Consider the following 23,157-nt stretch of genomic DNA (forward strand, 5'->3'; position numbering starts at 1 on the left):
ATGAAAACCTTGAGCTGAATTCTTCACCCTGTCCAATCTGTGGTTCAAGCCAGGACAGTGGTGAGAGATATCAGACTCAACCTGGTATTGCTGTCTGGGAATCCAAATGCCTGAAATGAGCTGCGAGAGTGCTTTTTGACGAAAGGTAAATTTAGCAAAATGAAGAAAAATTGGGAGACTTCTGGGCAGAGCGGAACTGGTTGGGAGTTCATGTCAGGTTTGTGAGATTAGCTTTGTCTAAATGACAAGAGGAAATACTGCTTTAAATTAAAATGCCTTTTTTTGGACATTCTCTACATAAGAAATTACTGAGTTTTTTGTAATAAAACATTCCGATTTTTCTTTTAATCTTTTGATTCAAGTTGACCTACCTTTTAAAGAAAAAAGTTAAAAGGAAAAAAAAATAATTACATGAAGGATTTGCTTTCTTGTTTCAGGCTGAATTAAAATAAAACAGCCCTGAACATTTTCCATATCGCTTCACTCTGACAAGGGTTTTTAATTATGATTCAGCAAAACTAGAAAATTCATTGTTAGTGCAGATCTTAAATCCAGATAGCTCCTCCACAGCCGCACTGTTGGCCTAGGTGTTCAACCAGTGTGGGATGGGGGTGGCAGAACTTCATCTTGCTTCTTCAGGCTCCTGCCTTTCCCTTTCCTGGCAAACCTGCAGTCCCAGGCCTTCCCATCCACCCTGTTCCCAATTCAGAGTAAAACAAGAAGCGTCAAGAGAACCAGGGAAATTCTCTAGTGATTATTTTAAGCCTTCTGTGATCTTTTGTCCATATATATGCATATATGTCCATTTAATGCAGATTCAGTAAACTAGACAATCCAAACCCATATGTTTAAAAATCCAACTAAGCAAAACAATTCCATCAATCGTTGAAATAATTGAAACACGGAGACCTAACTCGCTTTGTAACTTTTCACTCCTTTCATACTTTATTTTGTTAAAGAAAACATTAAAAAAAACCCTTTCTTTGCCCTATTTTCATGTACTGACATTTGATTTATGTTTTGAGCCGTGTAAGCACTTAAGTGTAGTAAAAAAGTCTCCCTGACTTCAGTAAGGCTGCTTACATGTATAAGTAGCTGCAGGGCCAAGTTTATAATTATATATCTGTATAATGTTAGCCTTCGTACATTTATCCATTCCAATTTTAATTCTCCATTTCATAAAATCTATGATCAAATTTTGGAGCCTGAACTAAGCTTATGTCGTCCCTTTTAATTTAGGACTCAGCCCTTTTATTCTCCTCCTGTGTTTTATTTTTATTAGTTGCTTTCTTTTTTGTGCTGATGTGCAGCACATATTGTTAAAGCCACTTATTAGAGCCAGAATTTTGCAGCATGGAGACTACCCTAATAAGGGAAAAAAACCCTAGCCCTTTATTGGTGAGGTAAGAGAAATCAGGCAGCGGATAATTTTTTTGCTGATTGAGAAGGATAAGGTGCGGTTTGGCAGGTATCGCATTGGTTTGGCATTTGCTGACATGGTTCTTCTTTTCTGCAGTTCAAATCCTTTGCAGAGTAGACAGTCAGGGAGGGCTTCCCCCGCGCCCCCCTTTGCCTTTCCCTCCCCTCTTCCTTCTCTTTTTCACAAGTGTTCAGCATTGCGGTGAAATCTCACTCTGACACACAAACTGGATGTGGTAAAGAGAAGTTTTTGCAAGCCTAACAGTGCCATACTGCAATCACCTTTTTAGGGAACAGCGGGCACGTTGGAACACAGTTTTCCATGTGGGTTGTTCTACATCTAAAGCATTTAAACAGTTTGTGAAGTTGTCAGAAAAAATCACACTTTAGTCCAAGGTTGTACGATCCAATTTCTCTCTTCTCAAAAAATCTGCCATTGAAGAAGGGCAATAACTACAAGGTTTAGTTGATGCTTTAAATTGCTCAGCTGTTTTTCTTTGGAATTGCTGTGGAGGCTCGTATTGAATTCCGGAGATGAGTAACGCATCCCGGGCTTAAATACAGGCTTCAGATCTGAAGTCAATATAGTTCCTGGGATTTTAAACTGAGTTACGATGAGCAAAGTTTCAAGTGAGGGCAGAAGCTGGTATTTAAATTCTTTCTTTCCTCAGTCTCTGTTTGTCTCTTGGTAACTGAAATATCAAGCCAAGTATCAGCTCTGCTTAAATTCATTCTGTGCTGCACCAGGAGACCAAAAGTGACGTAAAGTGGCTGCCCCCTTCCTGTGCGGTGCTCCAGTGCAGTTCTTTGACTGTAGGAGGAGTAACAGTTAACCTAGTCCCTAAATGCCCATTTTTCTCCATCACTGGCTTAGTTATTTTTCTTTTGAGTATTGTAAGTTTGATTGTGTCACTTGTGAAGCAATTTTTTCCTCTTTTTCTTTCCCCCCATCATAGTAATTCTAGAGTACATATCCTGTTATTGTTGAGGTTAGCTTACTGTAGGCAAAGGATGTGGAAGATAAACTTGGATAATAATAAAGCAGAAGAGAAAAATAAACAGCATTAGTAGCGGGGATTGGGTGTACCAGTTCGCATTAAACAAAACATACAAATGCACCATAAGGAGTAGGCTACTCCCAAAAGCTTGCTGCACAACCACTTTTTTTTTTTTTGGTTTGGTAGAGTTTTTTTTTTTTTTTGTATGATGCCTATTAGCATTCAGACTCTTCTTCATCAAAGTCAGAATCTCTTTTGAAGATCAGGGGTTTGGCTAACTTTTTTTGTCTTCTTTTTTTAATTTCCATCTACCGCTTTTTCACATACCTTGACTAAGCAACAGTGAGAAATATTCAGATCCTCATGAGCAAAAGTGACTCCATCAGAACCTGGCATATCAACCGGGCAGGGTTAACTCTGCGCAAGCAGTTTTGATTCTGAACTCTGAATCTTTTTCAGATTACTTTCAATCTGCTTTATGCTTCTGCTCAGGAGGATCTGGTCCTGCTGTGGGTCCTCCAGGTAAAGGTTGCTGTATTACAGAACAGAAAAAGATGATTCTCGTTCCAGGCAGCTTAAAACCTCATTTAGAAAATATCTCCTAACTGGCGTGCCGTGCATTTAAAAAAACTTGAGAAAGCAGCCCCTGTGGAAGAAGTCCATGTGCACTTGTTTTCCTTCTCCCAATACTCTAAGAAATGCAGAGGCCTGTCCTAGAGGTGTGTCCTCGAGACAAATGCGCTTGTCACTACAGGATGTGAGATTTTGGCTTCTGTTGGGTTTGTCATAGCCAACTTGCCTGCAGATTTTTCTAACCATAAAAATATATTACATGTTTCTGAACAGGAGATTTTTGGCTTGCCAAATTCCATCTGCAATATGTTCAGCCCTGGAGTTGCTTCAGTGTAATTACAGAATTACCTTCTAGCATCACAATTATTGCTATCCTGGCATGATCCTTACTACAGGTTTTTGTTGATTTGTTAGGGGTTTTTTGCGTGTTTTGGGGGACGGGGTTTAGGTTGTTTGTTTTTTTAGTGGAGTTTGTAACTCAGCAGTAGGATCATGGGTCAGGTGAGCCTCATAAGGCTCAATGCACTGTATGTTTCTGCATCCACAAACAATGTGGACAATCATCACACACTGACACGGCCATGGTGGAAGCTTTATAGCCTCTATGTTCATTTTCAGGTTGTTCCTGGCTTTCCAGCTCTCGTGAGCTACAGTGGCCTCTCTTTTGCCATGTGCTTCCTATCCCTCTTTTGTTCTTCCCTTTCAGCTAGCGTGTTGCACAATATTTTGCAAAGCCCAAATGAAATGTGTTCCAACCATACCGTATGGTCTTGCATACTAATTTTTTCAAAAGTAGCCTCCCATTTTTCAACTAGTGTTGAATAACAGCCTCGTGTATTTTGTGTAACACCCATCTTCCCTCTGTGAAGCACAAGGTTTTTAGGATTGCTCTTCTCCTGTGGGAGGGAAATCACTGGCATGGATTCTGGGTGTGTAAGATGATGTTGTGCATCTTGGCCTTAGTCATCTGCTTCCTCCTGGAACAGGAGTGGTCAGACCCATCGTGTCAGCAGTTTTCTTTCTCAGGATTTGAAAAAGCCCCAAAGCCTAATTAGCAGAGGTCACATCTGCTCCCAAAGCTAGCTAAACTTTTACTTTAGCTAGAAAGATTAAGGCTGAGGATGAACTTTCTTCTAGTCCCTCTGTTACGTTTGCCATAAGGTCTGTAGCAAAGCAGTTTTGAAGTTCTCTGCAAATGCAGTTTTTCCTCGAGACTTACCAACATGCTAAAAAGCTCTCTCAACACTGTAGCAATGGTATCTTGGTATTCCCACCAATCCTTATCTATATGGCTGTGAAAGCTTCCTGCTGACAGCATATGCGTTAGCGATAATTTGCAGCCCATCCAGCTGAGCACAAATATTCCTGCCTTGTGCATATCTGAGAGCTGCGTTTGGTGCTTTGCCATTTTTGGGATAGCCAAAGGGGTTAATTCCTTACTTGATTTTCGGGATTCTTCTCTCTCTTTCAAACTCACCCAACACCCTGTGGAGTGATGATGTAGAAGAGAGTCTGGCTTGGTACCTCCCATCCAGTCCTATGCTGATAGCCCCTGAACTTAGAAAGCTGAATGGTCTGAACCTATGAAACAGTATTTGTTTCTGTTACGTTCTCTGTGTGGTACTTGTTTCTTGTGCTGATCTGCCCTGGCAATCATAACAATGCACTTTCTTTCCCCAGAAAGGACATAATTATGGCTTTCACAAGATTATAGCAAGCAGAGATTTTGCCGTTTCGTGCCTAGTGCCTGGCTTTCGGTTCCTTCCAGCACTCCTCAAGATGCATGACATCATTCCAGTGAGAGCCTGAGTCCTGAAAAGGCTGATGGTGTTGCAAGGGTAGTCAAGTAGGGAGTTTTAGGCTTGGGGGAATTTAAGGCACAGGGCTCACAAGTGTGGAGGAAGAAGATGGAGACCTCCATGAAAATGCCAGTAGGTGAGCAGTGACAGGGTCTGCCTGGAGTGTGAGAAGAAATTGGAGAAGGATCTGGAAAAGCTTCTGGGGAGCTGAAATAGAGGAGAAAACCATTTTGAAGTTTTCTCTGTAATGTAGAAAAGTGGGGCCTTCCCTGGAGCTTCCTTGGTAATTTTGTGGGAGAATATTGAGCAAACTTTGGGCAAGAGTCCAGAAAAACTGTTTGTATATGCTTATAGCTAGGCACTAACAGTTACTCTGTCTCATACTCGTCTTGAGCTGGCAGAAGCACCCATAAGTACATCCCAGATCACCTCATTGGCAGAGGATTGCTAGTGTTTGGGTTAAGTTTTATGCCTGTGTTTGCATTAGACCAATTGGTCTTATAATGCCATATTGATGTAGGTAACGCCCATCGTGCTAGCCTCTGGATCCCCCAAATGGATGATTTTTTTTTCACTGAACATTCCAGTGTGTTAGTCAGATGGGAACTGAAGCACAAGGGAGTTTAAACATCTCATGCAGGAACTTGTAGCAGAGAAGGGCCAAATGAAGCCTTCTAAATCCCATATTTAGCATCTTAACTACCAGCCTGTTAGCTTGACTTAAAAGCAGGCTTAACTTATTTTTCCAATTTGGAGGACTGCTGATCCCCAGACCCTTTTGTTACCTCACAGTTGCTAAAGTTTATCTTCTTCAGACAGATGATTACCGTATTCTTATTTACTAAGTAATCTCAGTCAACTGAGTTGTGGTAACAGGTTTGACCACACTGTGAGCAGGAATTCAAATTCTCTTATGCTTGTCGCACTTCTTTATTGTGCCAAATATTTTGCAATTCATGTTGCCAAATCCTTGCTTGCCAAACGTTATATTTTCACAAAAGCGAAACAGAGATTTGCTATCCAGTGCTTGGTTTTTGGCCCTTCCCAGTGCCTTTCAGGATGCATGACTTAGATTCAGTGAGAACTTTCATAAAAGGGTAAATTGAATTGCATCTCCCTTGCAATGAGCTTGGTTGTGTGTATATGAATAGTTACTGGGGATTGCTGGGAAGAGGATACTTGGATGAACCGTCGCACGTTTGGATCAAGTCTAAGGTCTGTTCGCTGATGTGGTTATTTATAAGGATCCATCTGCTGCGCAATTGCCTTGTTATAGGAGTCTCAGAGGCCTCCTAAAACAGTCTTCTGTTTCGTGGTACAGGTGAGACAGGAAATGTTTTGACTTTGAATCAAAACAAAGTCCTGCAAAAGCCAGTCCTGGAAGGGTTGGCTGACATTCATGTCGGTCCCATTTGCACTGTGGGACTGAAGAGGGTGCAGTGAGAGCTGTAGTACGCAGAAAGCTTCTCATGTGATGTCCTCTACAGTTTGTATAGGACTAAAATCTCTATGGTATAGAGCTGATGTTTTCTGACTCAGTCACCTTTTGGGAGTCCTACCTCAGCAAGTTGGCTTTCTGCACCTGTTGAAGCTTGAGAAACAGAAGGGTTTGGCAGCAAGTGAACTCCTTGTTTCCCAATGGTAGAGGGAGGACCCTGCACCCCGTTTTCCATACTTTCAGGCGCTTAAATGTATCTCCATTGAAAACCCAGTGCTTCAAAAAGGTGCCAGGCTGCGTTGAGGCATGCTGACCCCTGCACAAAGCCTGAGGTGCTTTTGCAGTGACACAGCCTCAAGATCCCCTGGGCTAAACTAGCTTTATGCCCCTCCTTTCCCATTTCCCAGCAGGCACAACTCTTTTTAAAATGTAAACTACTGATTTGGAAGTACCTAGCAACAGAAGGCATTACGCGAAGGAGAGGCAGGCTATCACTTGCTCGGAGAGAGCTCAGGGGAGGATGTCTCTTTGTTCAGTATGCCAGCCAAAAAAAATGTCCCAGGATAATCAATTCTGCCAGTGGCTTTCACACGCTTTCAGGCACAGCAATGGAAGTCAGCACAGTGCAGCTGTTAGAGACGGGCCTGGGAGGAAAGGGTCCGCGTACCTGCAACAACTCCCTTTGGAAGTTGCTGGAAAAGCTCCTGGTAGCTTCAACAGGGTTTGGAGCAGGCGTGAAGTAGTGCAGCCAAAGCAAGAATCTTATCTGCTGTGTGGTTTAGGCTTGAAGACGTACGTTTGTCTATGTCTGTTTTTCCATTCCATAAACTGGCATTATAGTAGTAATAATACCCACCGTGCAGAAGTCAGGAGGGGTTGCAAGGATTAATTAACATTTGTAAAACATGTTGAGATATTTTGATGGAAAGAAGTTAGCAAGTGCCAAGTACTAATATAACAAGGAGGGGTAAATAGCCATCGGTCTGCATTTGCTCCTGGAATGTAATGGATTAAACCAGAAGCCTTGGCTTAAACATTTGTGTGTGTGTTTAGTGATGAATATTTAGATTATCTTTCCTTTAAAAATGTCAGTTGAATCTGTAAGAAGGCTTTGCTTCTTGGTGATGGAAACTTATCATCTCTTGTCTCCTCTCAGATTTGGAATTAGACTCTCTTTTGCCTGCACTTGCAGTCTGTTCCCGTTAGATGTATCAGTGAAAGGCTGCCATTGTAAGCAACTATCTTCCCCATCTTGTTTCCCACCTTCTCTCACTTGTCTTCTACTATTGATCACACTCCTCTTTTGTATACTCCCATCTGCTTTGCTCCTTCACCTTTGCTGCCCGGGACTCACCTGCCATTTCTTTTAGCAGTATGATGAAATGCAGATAAAAGAAAATAGATGTCGTGTGGCATCAAACTGATGCTTTGTGGACCGGTGCTTTGGTCATGATGTGCAGAGGCAAGGACAATCACAACACAAAGTAATGTCATGCTCTCCAACAAGGGCACACTCATCACTACCTGGAAGCAACCCAAACCTCATAGGTCCAGGCCAGGTTAGTGCTGCTCACCCTCTTAGGCGACTCAGGTGCCAACGCGGGAGGAGTGTGAACGTATTTTGCCTGTGGGTCAGGCTTGAGCTGGGACAGGGACTGAAAGCTTGGGGCCAGGGTTTGTATGTGATGACCACGAAGCGCAGAAGGGGCTGGGAAGATGCTGACCAGTTAGGATGGCTGTTTGGTGGTGGAAGATTTGCCAAAGAACCAACAGGACCTCATCAATAACTTGCTGTGAACGTACAACTGGTACTACTACTCATCTCCCTGTGTCCATGCAGGGCTCATCTGTGTGTGGATGCTATGGAATAAAGCATTTTGCAACAGCTATTACAGACTGGTTCCCTATGTGGAACTGCTATTCCAGAATGAAATTGAAATTTTTTTTTAAGAAAGCGCACCATAATAATTGCTGTGATTCGGAAACACGCTGTATATTGCAGAAACTGCTCTTACTCTGGCACAGTATCTCCACAGGGCAGTTTCTCTGTTCTAGGTGCCTTACGCTTCTTAACAGCCGCGCATGTCCTATTAGAAGTCCACAGACCATGGGCACTTCTAGGGGAAGCAAATTGTTATTTTCTTCTGTTTCCTATTTTTTTTTTTTCTGGGTATTTTCTGTGACTAACTTGTAGATAATTTGTTAGTGAATCTTTGAAATGAGAGAGGTTTTTGTTGGATGCTATAGTTCTGTGAAAAGTTGTGGGATTTTTACCCTTTTTAAAGAACAGTGGCTTTTGGATTTGTATTTTCAGCGTGATTGATCAGCTTTCAGGAACTCAGCTTTCAACAGACTTTCTCCAATACGCTGAATGAGCTGTTTGGTAGTTTCTTACAAGTAACTTCTCCTGGAATAAGTATCACAGTGGAGCGATGTAAGGGGAACAGGCACATCTAAGGGAAAATTAATTGAAAGGATAAAGCCAGGATGTTTTATTGTGTTTATGCGGGTGTAGTTGCAATGGCTGCATTTCAAACTTCCAGCTGTTTAAATTGCGCAGTGCTGTTATATGATGTCTGCAAATCATTGAAACATTAGTGTGCTGTTCAAAGTGCTGTACGTGACCTTGCATATCTGTACAGGCCTGTTTTATGGAAGGGTTTTTTACCTTTCACGAAGGTGAAAGACACATCGGGATTAGCTTTCGGAGAGATGCATGGAATGTATCTACCCCTAATCCTGTTAGCAAATGACAGGATCTGCACTCATAATTCCTCTGCTCTCTCACTGAAAATGTCTCCTAATCACCTTGGCTGTTGACAGTAGGTTTCTTAAACACCTGAGAAAGAGACAGATGCTTGTCCACGTTAAAAGGGAACAGCCATGAATTTCCCTTGAAACCAAATCCGCACCTGCACAGCATCCATGAATTGTGTGCATGGGGAATCGGTACCAGAAAACTTTGAGACATCTGATTTTCATTAATTTTTTTTTCCTGTTCACCATATGTTGTAGCACTGAATGTATTTGTAATGCCGTATCCCCCTGAAGTGGTTTGGTTCAGTTAGCGTAAGGCTTCACAGTCCCCTCTGTTTTGGTGCGTGTTCTGCTCTTACATTTCAGCTGCTTTCCTGTTTGCAGTATTTATTTCAATATTTAGTCTGCAGCAGTATGTTAAGGCTGTGTCCTCCTCTTGCATATTTTGTGTCGGGAACAGTGGATGAAAAAGAGATTATTCCATGCTTATCTGAATAATTATCTGGTAAAATGATTTTTACAGGCTCCCTGTGTGCAAATCCATGCCTTGTACTTTGTTCGTGCAGCACAGTCTTTGCTGTCTTTCTGAAAGCTCCAGCAGACATCTTCAGGGACCTGTCTGGCTTTAAGCAATAGTCATTTAGTTACAGTCTCTAATCCCCTGGGAAATACAGAGGAGTTTTGATGCTTCACAGAGCCCAGGCTAATGCTAACACCCATACTTTTGATGAATTGAGCAATAAAAATAGCGGGTTCTGACTGTTTGTACGCATTTCAGATCACATAACGTTTCAGGCAAGGGTGAAGGAGTTACTGAGTGATGTGTAGTCGGGGTAATCATGTCCCGCTATCTTACAGTTTCCATTCTGTCAGTCATGGTAGGTTTTGGCTTTCCAGGCCCTGGATAGCTGTGTGAACTTGGCTCGATGCTGCATGTTGATGGCAGAGCCACTTACCCAGTCCTGATGCTTTCGTTGTTCTTGCTGCTCCCCAACAGATCTCCTTCCTTCTTCCCTGTCCCCCAAGTATTTCTCCATCAACCTTTTTCCATTGCCCATCTCATGCCCTGCAGGGACGGAGGCTTTTCATCCATCGCTGCTGTCTGTCCCTTCTCTCTCCCCGTCCCCAGCTCAGGGACATGTCCCATTCCAGGTCGCTTCCTACAGCCCTGGTCCCTGTTTGATCTCTGCTTCCACATTCCTCCTTCCTGCCCCACTGTCCTGTCCCAGTCTTGTTCAAATCCATAATCAATTTCAGTGTCGGTCCTAAATCAGAAACCGCTGTTTCAGTTATGGAGCCATAGGTGTAGCCTACACGTCGATCCACCCGAGGCGCAGCTGCATCAGTGATAGATGAAATAACTCCTTTCAAGATAGGTCCAGTACTATTGGTGGGTGTAGTCCCTGATATCAGTCAACATGACGCCATGAACTTTCTTCCCTTCGGGATTCACCCACTCTGGAGTCCTGGCCTCTGATTCCTCATTACACCCTGCAAAACCTGGCAGGCAAGTGAAGAAAAGGTATGAGTGCAAAAGGGGATTCTGCTTATAGAGAAGATTTGTCGTCTTTGAAAACCAAAGCCATATTTCATCTCAAATTTCATATCTTGTTTTGGCAGGGTAGATGGTGAATACATATGTATTCAGTGGAGGAAGTACAGGTTAAAGCTAAAGAATCTTCCCGTGTATGAGACCTATCCTCATGGTCATGCACTTCCTTTTAAAATACAGGACTGCTGAAATGCAGCAATCCTATTAATATTTGTGGAGGGAATGAAATGCAAGCATTGGTTGAAGAGGCTCTCTATTTCCTGGTGTGCTGCATTAAGTAAGCCTTCAAAGCAGGTAACCAGGGTGAAAGTAGAGAAGCAGATGAAATCGAAGGCTGCGTTTACAGGTCAGGGATACATACATAATTTATAATAATTCAGTTTGCGCTTTCCTGAAATTGTAGTTTTGTTCTTGTCTGCTGGGTTGGGAGGATGCAGCATACTGTTTTGGAATAAAAAAATAACAGCAAAAATAATGTTTTTGTAAGAAAAAGTTTAAACTTTTTTTTTCTCCAGAAAACATTACCTGCTGCAGTTACAGGGCTAAACAGGACACTGAACTGAGAAGAGTGAAAGCCAATTCTCTTTCCACCCATTCTGCTTGCCTTTGTCTCTATAACAAAACCTTGCTAAAATATCCCTTGTTTCTGTCACTGCCACAGCTGCGCTATGGTGAGGCAATCTGTACTCTGAGCGTCATGTTCTGTAAGTCTGGTTTTAGCTCACCTACCTGAGGTTGTGCTTACAGTAGCAAGGCCTGTCTGGAAGGTCTGCTTTTTCCCATTGCTGTCCTCAGAACTGAACCATTTGGAAGAAACGCTGGGATGCTGTAAAAATCCTGGCGTAACAAATGGTGAAGCTGCTATTTCACCCTAATCCCAAGTATAAGAAACCCAAAAGTGCAATTCAGCTGGAAGGTACTTACACCAATCTAACCCCCTCCTTATTTCTCAGTTTACCCCTCTAAAAGTATATCCTCCAGGTACAGGGCTAAGACCCTGTTCTGCTTAATTTGCACAACTTTGAGTTGCATTTTGGGAGTCCAAGCTGGAGGAGATACAATGAACAATAGTAATTGGGCATCCTCTTGAAACTGATTATAACTATTGTGCTTGAATACAAGAAAAAACTCTACTTCCTAATGACAACACAATTTCCACTCCAGCCTCTGGTGGAAAAAATACATTGCGTGTGACATGAGCTTTTTATTTTTAAATAGGAAGAAGAACTGTTTCTCGTATTCATTGCAGAGAATATATATATATTTTATATATGTATGCATATAAAATATAGAGAGAGGAAAATTGCTGTTGGGCCATGAAAAATAGTCCTGTGCTCTTGTTCCGGTTCCCCCCCATTAGGCTGCAGAGTTGCTTATGTGCTTTTGCTCCAGATTCCCCACAGGCCGTCTGATGGGGTGTCCATCCCTGCCTATACCTACCTCAGTGTCACAGTTTAATGACATGACTATGTAGGATGACAAAATGGCCCAATAACAGAAGTCCACCTCATGCCTTCCTTCCCTCCCTTGCCTTCATTTAAAGACCTCTGATAGATATCGTAGATGATGATGTGAATTTTGTATGCGTTAAAAAGATGTTTGGAAGAAATACAGAGCTTTGTATCTTGAGCATGACATATTGGAGACATCAGTTTGCCTAAAGGTGCCTGTAAGAAAATGTAGGTTTTATTCTGGAAATCTTTTGCCTATTTTCCAGGAAGACCACTGTTCTCAATATGCAGAGGAGCTTTTTTAAGTTACGAATGCTCATGTCTGTCTTCATTTTTAATTGCTTCTGTCTTGAGTAAACCTCTCATTCGTGTCAGTTGGAGTTTTATTTGCGATGAAATGTAAACAAGGAGGAGTTAGATCTTAGCTTTGTGTACGTTCAGTAAGCTAGCAATTTGAGGTATAAAAGTGCCTTGAAAGCTGGATTGAATATGGGGGCCCGAAACCACAAGAAAGAAGATTTCTGATTTGGCTTTGTAGCAATTGTGGATTGTTTATTCTGGGGCGAATCCTGTAAGTCCTCAGCCTCAGCTAGGCAAAACGCCCATTATTCTCAAGTCATGTGCCTGAAATATTACCGGGTAAGGCTGTGGCATAAATTATTTTGGGTTTTATATGCAATAAAGCACTAGAAACTGGAGGTGGTGGCAGCAAGCAGAAAGCAATTTGCTACAGAGTCAACAAATACCACATCAACCACAGTGGTATGCACAGCAATTGGGTTTTGCTCCCACTTTTTTAAGTTTGAAAAATTAAGCTTGTTTTCTACACTTTTTTGCATGTTTGTCATCTGCCAGGGAAACAGATTTCTGGGTGAATTCCACTAAGCTCCAGGGAAAGCAGTAAAAAAGTAATAGTTATCAGCTAGAAGGCACTTGGCCAATTATTGTTTTCTGCGCAGTTACTTTTTTTTTTTTTCTTTTCATGTGTAACTTCTAAATTAAAACAGGTTAAGTATACTGCTCTGCTCACTGACAGGTCAATGTCAAGTCTATTGTGGATGAAGTAAAACTGCAGAGCATTACAGACTTCACATATTGAGAGAATTACATGCTTTTCCCTGGGACATTTCCAACAAGTGCTTTTATCTAAATATAATATATGTCGGAGGGAAATTTGACATTGTTTCAGTAGCTGAAGGTTTTTACCCTTCATGTTAGCGGCCCTGCGTGCAATTTAGGCTGAGGTACTCAGCGGCGATTTACCAGGCTTATTTGAATGTGGTTGGAGAATCTGCTTGCATTTCATATTATGAAACAGATCATCAGTTTTCAGCCATGAGGAAAAAGAAAAAAAAGAGACGCATGCATGAGTCATTCTGCCTTTGTGCAGAATGATGCAGTGATGTTACAGACTGGCTCTAACTACGAGGCCCAGGTTTTAGGGCTTGCATCTAAAACCAAAGCAACAGTGTTGTTAGGAGCAGAAAACTGCAAGAAATGAGATAAGGCATTGGAAATCCTGGGCGTCTACGCAACTGAAACTTAAATTTTCAACAGAAACCAGCAATTTGGGAAGCCAGGATCTGTCGTAGAGGCTTCGGTGCCATCTTCAGCAATGAAATAAAATCCCTGGCTACTTCTGGCATGAGTTACTCGGTAGTAACCAAGTATTTTTGTCGTCAGTATGGAGTTATTTTCCCTTGTGGTTATTGGCTTGCATATCACTTTGTATTCTTCATTCTTCCATGTGGATTGCTTTCACCTTAGTTTTTTAGAATCAAATTGTTAAAGGGATGAGTGTACCTTCTCTTTCCTTACCTGTGAAAAAACCTAAATGTCAAAAACGTCAAAAGGAAAGAAACCATAAAGAAGAATGTACACTACCTGGACCTCTCAGAAGACGTTTTCTTTCCTGTACTCAACTGTTTTGTCGTGCAAACAAAATAAAAATGTCACAGCCAGATCCTTAACCAATGTAAACAATCCAAAGATTTTCCTCAGTTGAAACAAAAAAGTAGTTAAAATTAGCGTTGTTTTACCTTCTAGGTATTTTAGATCAAGGGTTTAAAGTAGGAGAAAGGCTTCTAAAGGTATAGCAGGAAATTAAGGATGCCAGATCTGACAGAGCATTCTTCTGCTAACCCATTGAATAAGTGCTTACACGGGAGAAAAATAATAATCCTCGAACTCTTTGGAGCTATAAAAATAAGAAGGGATATTGGGAACACACAGTGGGAGAAGGACGTAAATGAGAAGGGAGTGCATTGAAAAGTGTGTCAGTCTCTTTATTTTTCCCAGAGAACTATGTGGATATCTGGTTAATTTGCCTGCTCAGGAGTATAGGCTGTGTAGCTCTGGAAAATGTGTGGGTGAAAAAAGTGAAAATATTAGTGAGAGAGAGATAAATTATGAGCAGAATGAGAAGGTATGTACCTTCTGTAAATGGAAGACTGTAGTGTTCAAGTGCAGCAGGTGCCACCATATAATCTAGTCTAACTTTCGATACCTGGGAGATAATGGAATTTTGCCAAGTTGTGTCTCTAATGAGCCCAAGAATTGGTATTTTACTGTAATATAAAGTACAAAAAGGCATCCATCTTAATGTGGAGATGCCAGAGATAGATGTTCCATCATTTCTTGTATATTTAATCACCCTCACTATTAAAAACATGTGTTTCATTTCCAGTTTTAATTTGTCTGGGTTTAATTTCCAGCCATTGGTTAATTTTATCCACTTGTCTCCTACATTCAATGTGAAAAAAATGGTGCATGTCAAATTGAGAAATATGTGAAAAATATGGGTGTTAATAACAGCATTCATGCACAACATTGGACTGAGAACTGTGGTGGCATGTCTGCATGTCTCCAGCGTAATCCCCTGTTTTCACTCACTACATCTTTTTGAAACATGAGCATTTTGGACTGAAATTCTGCTCATTCCCTCATAAAAATGAGTCTTCTCGAGCAGGTCTGAGCAGAATGCTGGCAGCTTTTGTTGAATTATGTAGGAACGATTAGAAGAAACAGTTTTCCCCACTACTGCCCCCCCCCCCCCCCCCAGCATTCACCACATTTTTAGATATGACTAGAACGAAATACAGCTGACGTTTGACACGCAAAGCTTGACAGAGGCAAAATCCTCTGGAAGCATGGTCATTTGTTATTTTTTTTTTGAGGTGACTATTGATCAGTTTTTTATATCCACATTTTGAAGCGTGCCTATCATAACACAAATTAAATGAATGATAAAAAAATGAAAAACATATGCAATCATAAACAGAATGGGACTGAATATCAACAGTGACACAAAGAGCACTCCCCAGTGAGTATTTTAAGAGTCCCTCCTCACCCCACCCATCCTTTCAGGAAAAGCCTGGGTAAATAGAAAAGCTTTCTAAGAGTGCAGAAGGCCAACAGATGCAGCTTCTATAGACTGAGTCTGGCAATGAAATTTGTCATCAAGGACGTTTTACTGACGTCCTCCATCTGCCATCAATTTGGAGATACACCAGTCAACAGATGTCACTTCAACTGCTGTGGTGTTAGGTAAAGAAGGGTGAAGGTCTTAGAAGTAAGCTAGGTTGCAAGTGAAGGTGCAGCAGTTTCATACAGGGTGAATGATCTCATTTCTTGGGGTGGGCCACAGAGAAAATAAATCTGTAATAGATGTAAAGGCTTCTAGATAACAAAGTTTTGTAGGAAAGAGCTTGCTGAACAGATACACTTGCATCTGAGGTACTTGTTGGGAGGGCAGTGCTATGAATGCAAGGTGTTTTTGCAGGCAGGAGAAAAGAAAGACAGCCTGGCATTTAAGTGAATCACGGGGGGAAGAAGAGGCAGATCTGGGCTGCCTGTTTAAGTTAAACATCTAGTCTTGAAGGCTTTTGTTCAGTTTGGAATTTTTTCACGTATTTTTGACACCCTTGAGGTGGAATCAAAGCGCAGATCCACAGCTCTTCTTTCTCCCTGCCTCCTCTAGAATAGAGTAGTGGGATCCAGCTTAAATTATGTATTATTTTTCTCCCTCTGTGAAAAATGAAAAAGAGTTTAAATTCATTAGGTTTAGCTTACAACTCACTGAGTACAGGTAGTGCTACACATTATGTTTCTCTTTAATCAGAACACACACTGTTTAGAACAGGGACCAGATTTTCCCCTGTCTTTATAAAATGCCTACTGTAGCAAGCCCCTGAGCTTGATCGTGAAATTTCAGTGCTGTCGTAATTCAGACAATAATAATAATGTAGTAGTTCTGGGCAAGAAACTCTAAAACCAAAGTGCCTCAGATAATGTTTGGACTGATTTGCGGTTTCGAGTGCAAGCCAGTTGAAGCTGGATTGTATGAAATGGTTTCAGCCCCATAATCATTCTAGCTATTATTTTCTTGCTGGGCTATGACTTTATTGAAATACAGTGCTTGATTTAAAATTCAGAGGGTGCTGAATCTGTCTGAAGGAGTTGTGGGGCAGATGGCCTCTTCACCTATATTTTCAGGCCAGCGGAGTCATTTTCCACTCTAAGCTGTAGGGTCCCCATGTTCAGTTTGAAAGTAATATTTTGGACTTACTGAAATAATCAGGAGATTTATTGTTGAATTTAACAGGTTTGGGATTTCAGTCCTGGAGATATAAAATTGTCCTGCTCGCCCAACAGGCCAGGATGACTGTTGTTGCTTGTTATCCCTACCCAGAGTGGTGGGAAATGTCCTCTCACGTAGATGTGATGCTGACTCTCCTGTACTTGTGTTATGCTGTGTGGGAAGTATGATAGACTCAGCACTAATGCTTTGCCAGAACGATTTATCAATAATGCACAGAGGTTATGCTGCTTTTTCTTCTGTCAGAAACATAGGGAAGGCAACAGGAGAAGCAGACAACACTCTGCTTCCTGCCTGTCCCCCCCTCCCCCTTTTAATTGTCATTTAGACCAGGAGTGTATTATCTTTGGTAATGAGGTGTGGGATGATTTCCAAGTCACCTTCTTTTAATCTGAATATTTAATAAGAGGTGTTGCCTATCAGAAGGCTTGGCATACCTCTTCAAGAGCACGCTGTGCCACGCTCTCATTGCCCGAGATAACTGGAACAGCTGATTGTAAAGGGAGACTGGCCTGCAAAGACTTTGAAAAGTTATGTGGAAAGTGAAAAATGGATGTAAGGTTATTTTAATTTATTTGTGGGGTGTTTGCATATGCTGGGCAACAAGGCTGTTCTCTAAGGGTGGAGAAACAACGCAGACCAGCGTGGATCATCAGATTTCCATTTGTCTGATATACAGAACTGAAGCCTTGGATTCATACTTCATTATTTGTTTACTCTTGGTCTAAAGAATGTCAAAAGATGTAAGCAAGTGGAAGATAAGCTCTGAAGAACTCCCAAATTGATTTTGCTTGTGACAGGTAGCTAGGGAGAGCTGTAACAGTGGGAGGAGTGCGGGTCAGTCTTCTTGTGGTCTAAAATGAATCAGTGTGCAGTGGAGGATGCACGAATTCATGTGTCTGCCTGTGGTTTACTTTCTATGTGAAATTAGTTTGACACCCTAGGCAGCAGAGGAGGAGGAGGCGGTGGCTGTTTAGGTAACTGAGGAAAAGAAAGTGATGTGCCAGCTGAGTTAGTGTGAACAAACTCAGTGCATGAGGATCGAGAGAATTGTGGGAGGAACACCGTAGTCAGAAGAGTGTATTTTTCGTGGGCAGAAATGGTATTTATCTAACTCACACCATCTTTCCTATGACTGAATTTCTCATGGAAAATCAATGGCAGTTAGGGTGACTATGTTGAATTGTTTCATAAATGATCCTGCTGTCAGTTTGTGCACAGCATGTTCGTTAGCTGGTTAATTAACAGCCAACCTGAACCTGTATTTTCAGCCTACTCTACTGTCAGTCTGTGGTGGCTGCTGAGGTCCGCTCCAGCAAAGCTTGTATTTCCGTGGCAAGAAAAACAGCCTGTAGAAGTACAATCTGGGACATAGTGTTAGCATAATTGTAAAGAAAATATGATGCAGATCTATAAAATACTATTAGATGTTGATATGACTCTTTCCAGATTATTGGGGATGTTTCGTGGATCTGTGCTGATGAACCGAATTGAATACTTAAGGAGATCCTCATGGGTGGAACCCATATCTGGTGTACTTGCTCACTCTAGGAAACTGCTGTGATATGCAGTAAGGCAGTGGATATACCTAAGAGGATATTGAGAGAGATCATCAGCTTTCTTAACAGATGATCTGTGTGATAAGTGTCCAAGGACAGGAAATACATATCTGTTTTCATTTGACTTATTTAACGGGTACCATTTGATGGAAGTTTTTAGCTTAGGTTATTTTTTTCTTTCCTTTTTTAGTTTTCTGAGCAACTGGTAGTTTTAAAAAGGCATTTTAAAGAGGCTTTTAAAAGTGGTTGTTCTCTCTGCTGTGTAGGAGTGTTCTGTGTGGGTACAGAGAGCAGGATAAACTACTTCATCCTCCTGTGGTCTCACTGCAAAGACAAATCCTGAGCCATAGGCACTGGGAATCAACTCAGTCATGGCCATTATCCAGCTGCCACAGTCTAAGAGCAGCATGCCCTCTCCTGAGCCCTTATATTTGGAGTTCAGATCATAGGCTTCTTGCAGCCAGAACATCTTACTAACAAGTGGGCTTTCTGTGGTCAGTTTGCTAATGCAGTTTTATTCCAGAGAGAGTCTCTGGAAATGGAGAGTTCTTCTGCAAATTAAAGATCCCATTGGTTTATTATTGCATTCATATGCTTTCTGTTCTAGACCTAAATGAAATGTTGATCCCCCTTTAAATTGCTTACAAATGACAGGAAGTGTTTTTTCTTGCCTTCCCTGCGTCACCTCTAGTGCTTTTAATTCGTCTCCTTCCTTTCGTCCTCTTCCCCCTGTTGTGATCCTTGCCAACCATGCTGCTCATGGTTTTCGCCCTCTTTGAGAGGAGCTGTTTCTACGAACAATAGGTTGCAAGCTCTTGAAGTGGAGCATGAAAGCAGCAAATCAAATCCTTCACGCACTGAGGCCAAGTTGCATGGGATGAAAATGTTGTTCTAGGTTTGGCAAGTGGCTTGGTCATGTTGGGTTTTTAACTTCCATTTTTAATTTTTAAAGGAAAATTGGGATAGTTGAATCTCTGCTGAAGAGATTCCGCCCCTCTCTCAGCAAAGGAGAAAAGTGGGACCAGAACAAGGCAATGGGAGAGGCTAGGACCCAAAGAGTCCAATTCATGACTACATAAAAGTTGCTTTTCCTGTTAAAATATTCCTTGAAATGCAAGCTTAACTGTGCTTGGTTTTACTTGGCTCAGAGCTCTTTTTTTCTCTGTGTGCATTGCTGTACAGATAACTTAAATGGGTGACTATGTAAGGAAGGATGACTTCTTAACCATCACATATCAGGCCATCGCTGGAAGCAAAGTAAATGAATGCCCTGACTGGGTCTGACACATTTTAGCTTCCTATTTCACTTTCCCTGCAAAAAAAAAGATAAGAGGAATGTAGGCCTTTCCCTTTATCTCACCCAGTAATAATGCACCTCAGCACAGATTTGAATGAGCTGCAGGATTATTAGGATTGTAATGTCTTGCTTTTCTTTTCAAGTAGGATGAAACTAAATGTAATCATCTGTTGGGTCAGATGAACACAATGGTTTCTCAGCTGTAGGCTTTCATCACAGCAGTCATCTTGTATGATTTGGCCTGGCAGGGCTCCGGGCTCACAAAAATTCTGTAGGTGTCAGATGTTTGGCACTCAGAACTGAGCGCTGTTGTCATATTTGTGTCCCCCTGCTTTCTAGTCTTTCAGTTTTGGAATACTGTCACCGTTTTAAGCATGTGATATTTAGAGGAGGCTAATGAAAAGCTGCTTGGCTAAGTCCGATTCCAGTTACGTGGGCTTGAGCAATAGTCTGCTCAAACCCTGTTGTGTGTGTTCTGGCAGGATCATGGTGCAGTCTAGCAGGATGTTTGCTCTTGTACTGAGCTTGGGCTTTTATGGTCTTGGTATTTTCTAGGAGCCAGCTGACAGTGTGGTGTGGCTCCTGCCTTCACGGTGACTGTTTTGTCAAGTTCATTTCTGAAAAAGAAGACAAAACCAAGCTTTGAAACTACACATTTCAACTTGATAGGTTCTTTTATAAATACCACGTGGAGCAGCCACTGCAGCCATGCCCACTGTGCTCTGGTCAACTGCTTTTTGTAATTTTTCAGTCACAGTGTTTTATATGTTGTAGCCCCTTCATTTCCCTAACTCTCATTCTCTGTTGCAGGCTGTCCTACCAGAGAAACGATGATGACGAGGAAGAAGCCGCCAGAGAACGTCGCCGACGGGCTCGACAGGAGAGGCTGCGGCAAAAGGAAGAAGGAGATCTATCAGGAGAAGTAACAGAGAAATCAGAAGTTAATGCCCAAAACAGGTAAAATTCCGATGTTTTTTACTGACAAATTGATGGTAATTTTTGTTCAGAGTAGAGAAATATATTGAAGAGATCTGTTTTGTTGCATAAATTTTAAACACCAGGTTTGGCCATCCTTGCTCTGAAGAGGACCTAACACTCTGAAGAGCACCGCTGGCTGTGTCTACACAGTGGGGTGGGAGCATCACTGAAGCTGAGCTTGAGGCCACGCTCAAGACCAAATCCCAGGGTGTCCTCAGGGCTGTCTGTGGGGTAGCTCAGCTGGGGCTCATGGAGGGAAATACGTCTGGTGCATCCTGCTGTCAGATTCCTTCAGGCATGACTGCATCTGGCCTCACAAGCCTCCACATCTTTTGTCCTGCTTATAGGGGCCATGGTGTCATGGGGCCAAGGCACATGGAATTGGTGGGCACCCAGGCCTCACGCTGCAGCTGAAACATGCCTGCAAGGTGCTGAGTATAAGTGCCAGACCTCAGCCCTCATCTGGCACTGTCAGCGTCATACAGCTATAATAAACGGCAGAAAAGCTTATGAAGTGAGGCGCCACTTGTCACAAGCTGAATGGGCAGAGCTGGCCTTCCAGTCTGTCCACTACTTATTCGGTTTCACATAGTCACAAATAATATATCCAGATTTCCAGTAGCCATAACACAATTGATAGAAAAGATAATAAAAATAATAAAAGAAATAAATGTGATATCAAGCTCATAGATACTGAGCACAAGCAGAATTCGATTAAAGACAAGTAGAATGGATATAGATAGGAGAACAGCAACATTTCTGGTTGTAGATTATAATTTTTTCCACAAGAGAGGGGGGAAAAAGATAGAAAGAGGGAAGAAATCTGTACACAGGAGAAGTAAAGAGCTGAATTTTGAAGGAGTCAAAAAACCTCCAGGGACTGAGAGTGATATCCAGTCATGATACCTCCAGGTGTTGAATAGCATGTCCTTAATTAGGTGCTCTTCTCACTCCATTTTCTAACATATTATTGTCCCTGTACAGACAATCACAACCTCACTGCACCCTTAATTCCCAGGTTGTGGCATTATGGGATATTTTGGATCTGTGGATATTGATACTGAACAGGAGTAGCTTCATGTTGCTAGAGAAGTTCACTGAAGTCAGCAACTATCTTGCTTGCGTAGCACCTTCAAAAATTTTGCCTGGTGAGAGGACTGTGTATAAGACACGTACACCTCGGGCCAAACTGAAGGGGGCCTTAAAGCAAGCTAAGGTCTTCCGAGTATTCTGCTGCAGGGTGCAGAGGGAGAGGGTGAATTTTTCAGGGCTGTTCGTAGTTCAGCTGCTCCAAGTGTCAGGGACCATTCCAGTGCCTACTGAGGTCAGTGAGGCTCCCGGGGACTTCAGCGGCTGTTGGAGCTCGTCTAGAAGGGAACATTTGCAGCCTCTGACATTGCGAAACACCGCATTCCTATACACGTAGAAATGCCAAAATTCATCTCCAGAACCATTTTGCAAAATTTTTAAGTATGCAACCTGTTGTGTTTACAAACCATGGAATGATGTTACAGCAAGCTTTTTTCCTCGAAAGAGCTAAGTGCATATGTTGTTAGAAAGATTTTTTTTAAAATGCAAAATTGTCACTTTTATGTAGTGTGGCAGAAGAGGAAACCAAGCGTACTACAACCACAGGGGGAACAGATGACGAAGCGGCATTGTTGGAGAGACTGGCAAGACGGGAGGAGAGACGCCAAAAACGTCTACAGGAAGCCCTGGAACGTCAAAAGGAATTTGACCCCACGATCACAGATGGGAGCTTGTCACTGCCCAGCAGGAGAGAAGTAAACAATGTGGAAGAAAATGAGACCACGGGGAAAGAGGAAAAGGCTGAAACACGACGAGGACGCTATGAGATTGAGGAAACGGAAACGGTTACCAAGTCATACCAAAGGAACAACTGGAGGCAAGATGGAGAAGAAGAAAAAAAAGAAGAAAAAGACAAGGAGGAGGTACAGGAGGAGAAAACAAAGGAGGTCCCCGTAGAGGAAAATCAGGTAGATGTGACAACAGAAAAATCCACAGATAAAGAAGAGGTAGTAGAAACAAAAAATCTAGCAATAAATGCAGAGGAACACAAAGCAGAGAATGATACAAATGCTGTGCTAGAAGGGGAGCAGAGTATAACTGATGCTGTAGATAAAGAGAATCTTAGGGATGAGGAAAAGGCTGAGGAAGAAAGGAAGCGAGCAGAAGAAAGGGAGAAACTTGAGGCAGAAGAAAAGGAGAGGTTAAAAGCAGAGGAAGACAAGAAGGCAGCTGAGGAAAAACAGAAAGCAGAGGAGGAAAAGAGGGCAGCTGAAGAAAGAGAGAGGGCTAAGGCAGAAGAGGAGAAGAGGGCAGCTGAGGAAAGAGAAAGGGCTAAGGCAGAAGAGGAGAAGAGGGCAGCTGAGGAAAGAGAGAGGGCTAAGGCAGAAGAGGAAAAGAAGGCAGCTGAGGAAAGAGAAAGGGCTAAAGCAGAAGAGGAAAAGAGGGCAGCTGAAGAAAAGGCTAAGCTAGAAGCAGAGAAATTAAAGGAAAAACAAAAGATGGAAGAACAGAAACTAGAAGATAAACAGGTAAAAGAGAAGAAAGTACAAGAGGAAAAACCTCAAGCAGCTTTCCTAAGAAAACAGGTACAGTAAACATTTTGCACCAAAATAAGACACCTGTTGTTTGTGAGAAATGTAATGCAAGAAAAAAAAAAAAAAAAGACTGAATTGGAATTTCCTCACAGATCCATGTCTTGAAATGACTAAT

The 23,157-nt window shown here is 42.0% G+C and overlaps 1 protein-coding gene across 11 annotated transcripts in view; it reads left to right on the forward strand.

Moving 5' to 3' along the window:
* Positions 1-23,157, forward strand: part of CALD1 (caldesmon 1) — a 270,067-nt gene that overhangs the window by 217,117 nt on the left and 29,793 nt on the right. For 9 of the 11 annotated variants that reach the window (XM_082498625.1, XM_082498624.1, XM_082498623.1 and 6 more), the window contains 2 exons: positions 20,251-20,397; positions 22,016-23,033. In XM_082498625.1, the coding sequence (XP_082354751.1) occupies positions 20,251-20,397; positions 22,016-23,033 (1,165 nt within the window). The remainder of the gene's footprint in view (positions 1-20,250; positions 20,398-22,015; positions 23,034-23,157) is intronic. The other 2 variants (XM_082498621.1, XM_082498622.1) reach the window with 1 other exon arrangement.

The sequence above is a fragment of the Vanellus vanellus genome, assembly GCF_965231255.1.
Source record: "Vanellus vanellus genome assembly, chromosome: 1".
NCBI classification, from domain to species: domain Eukaryota; kingdom Metazoa; phylum Chordata; class Aves; order Charadriiformes; family Charadriidae; genus Vanellus; species Vanellus vanellus.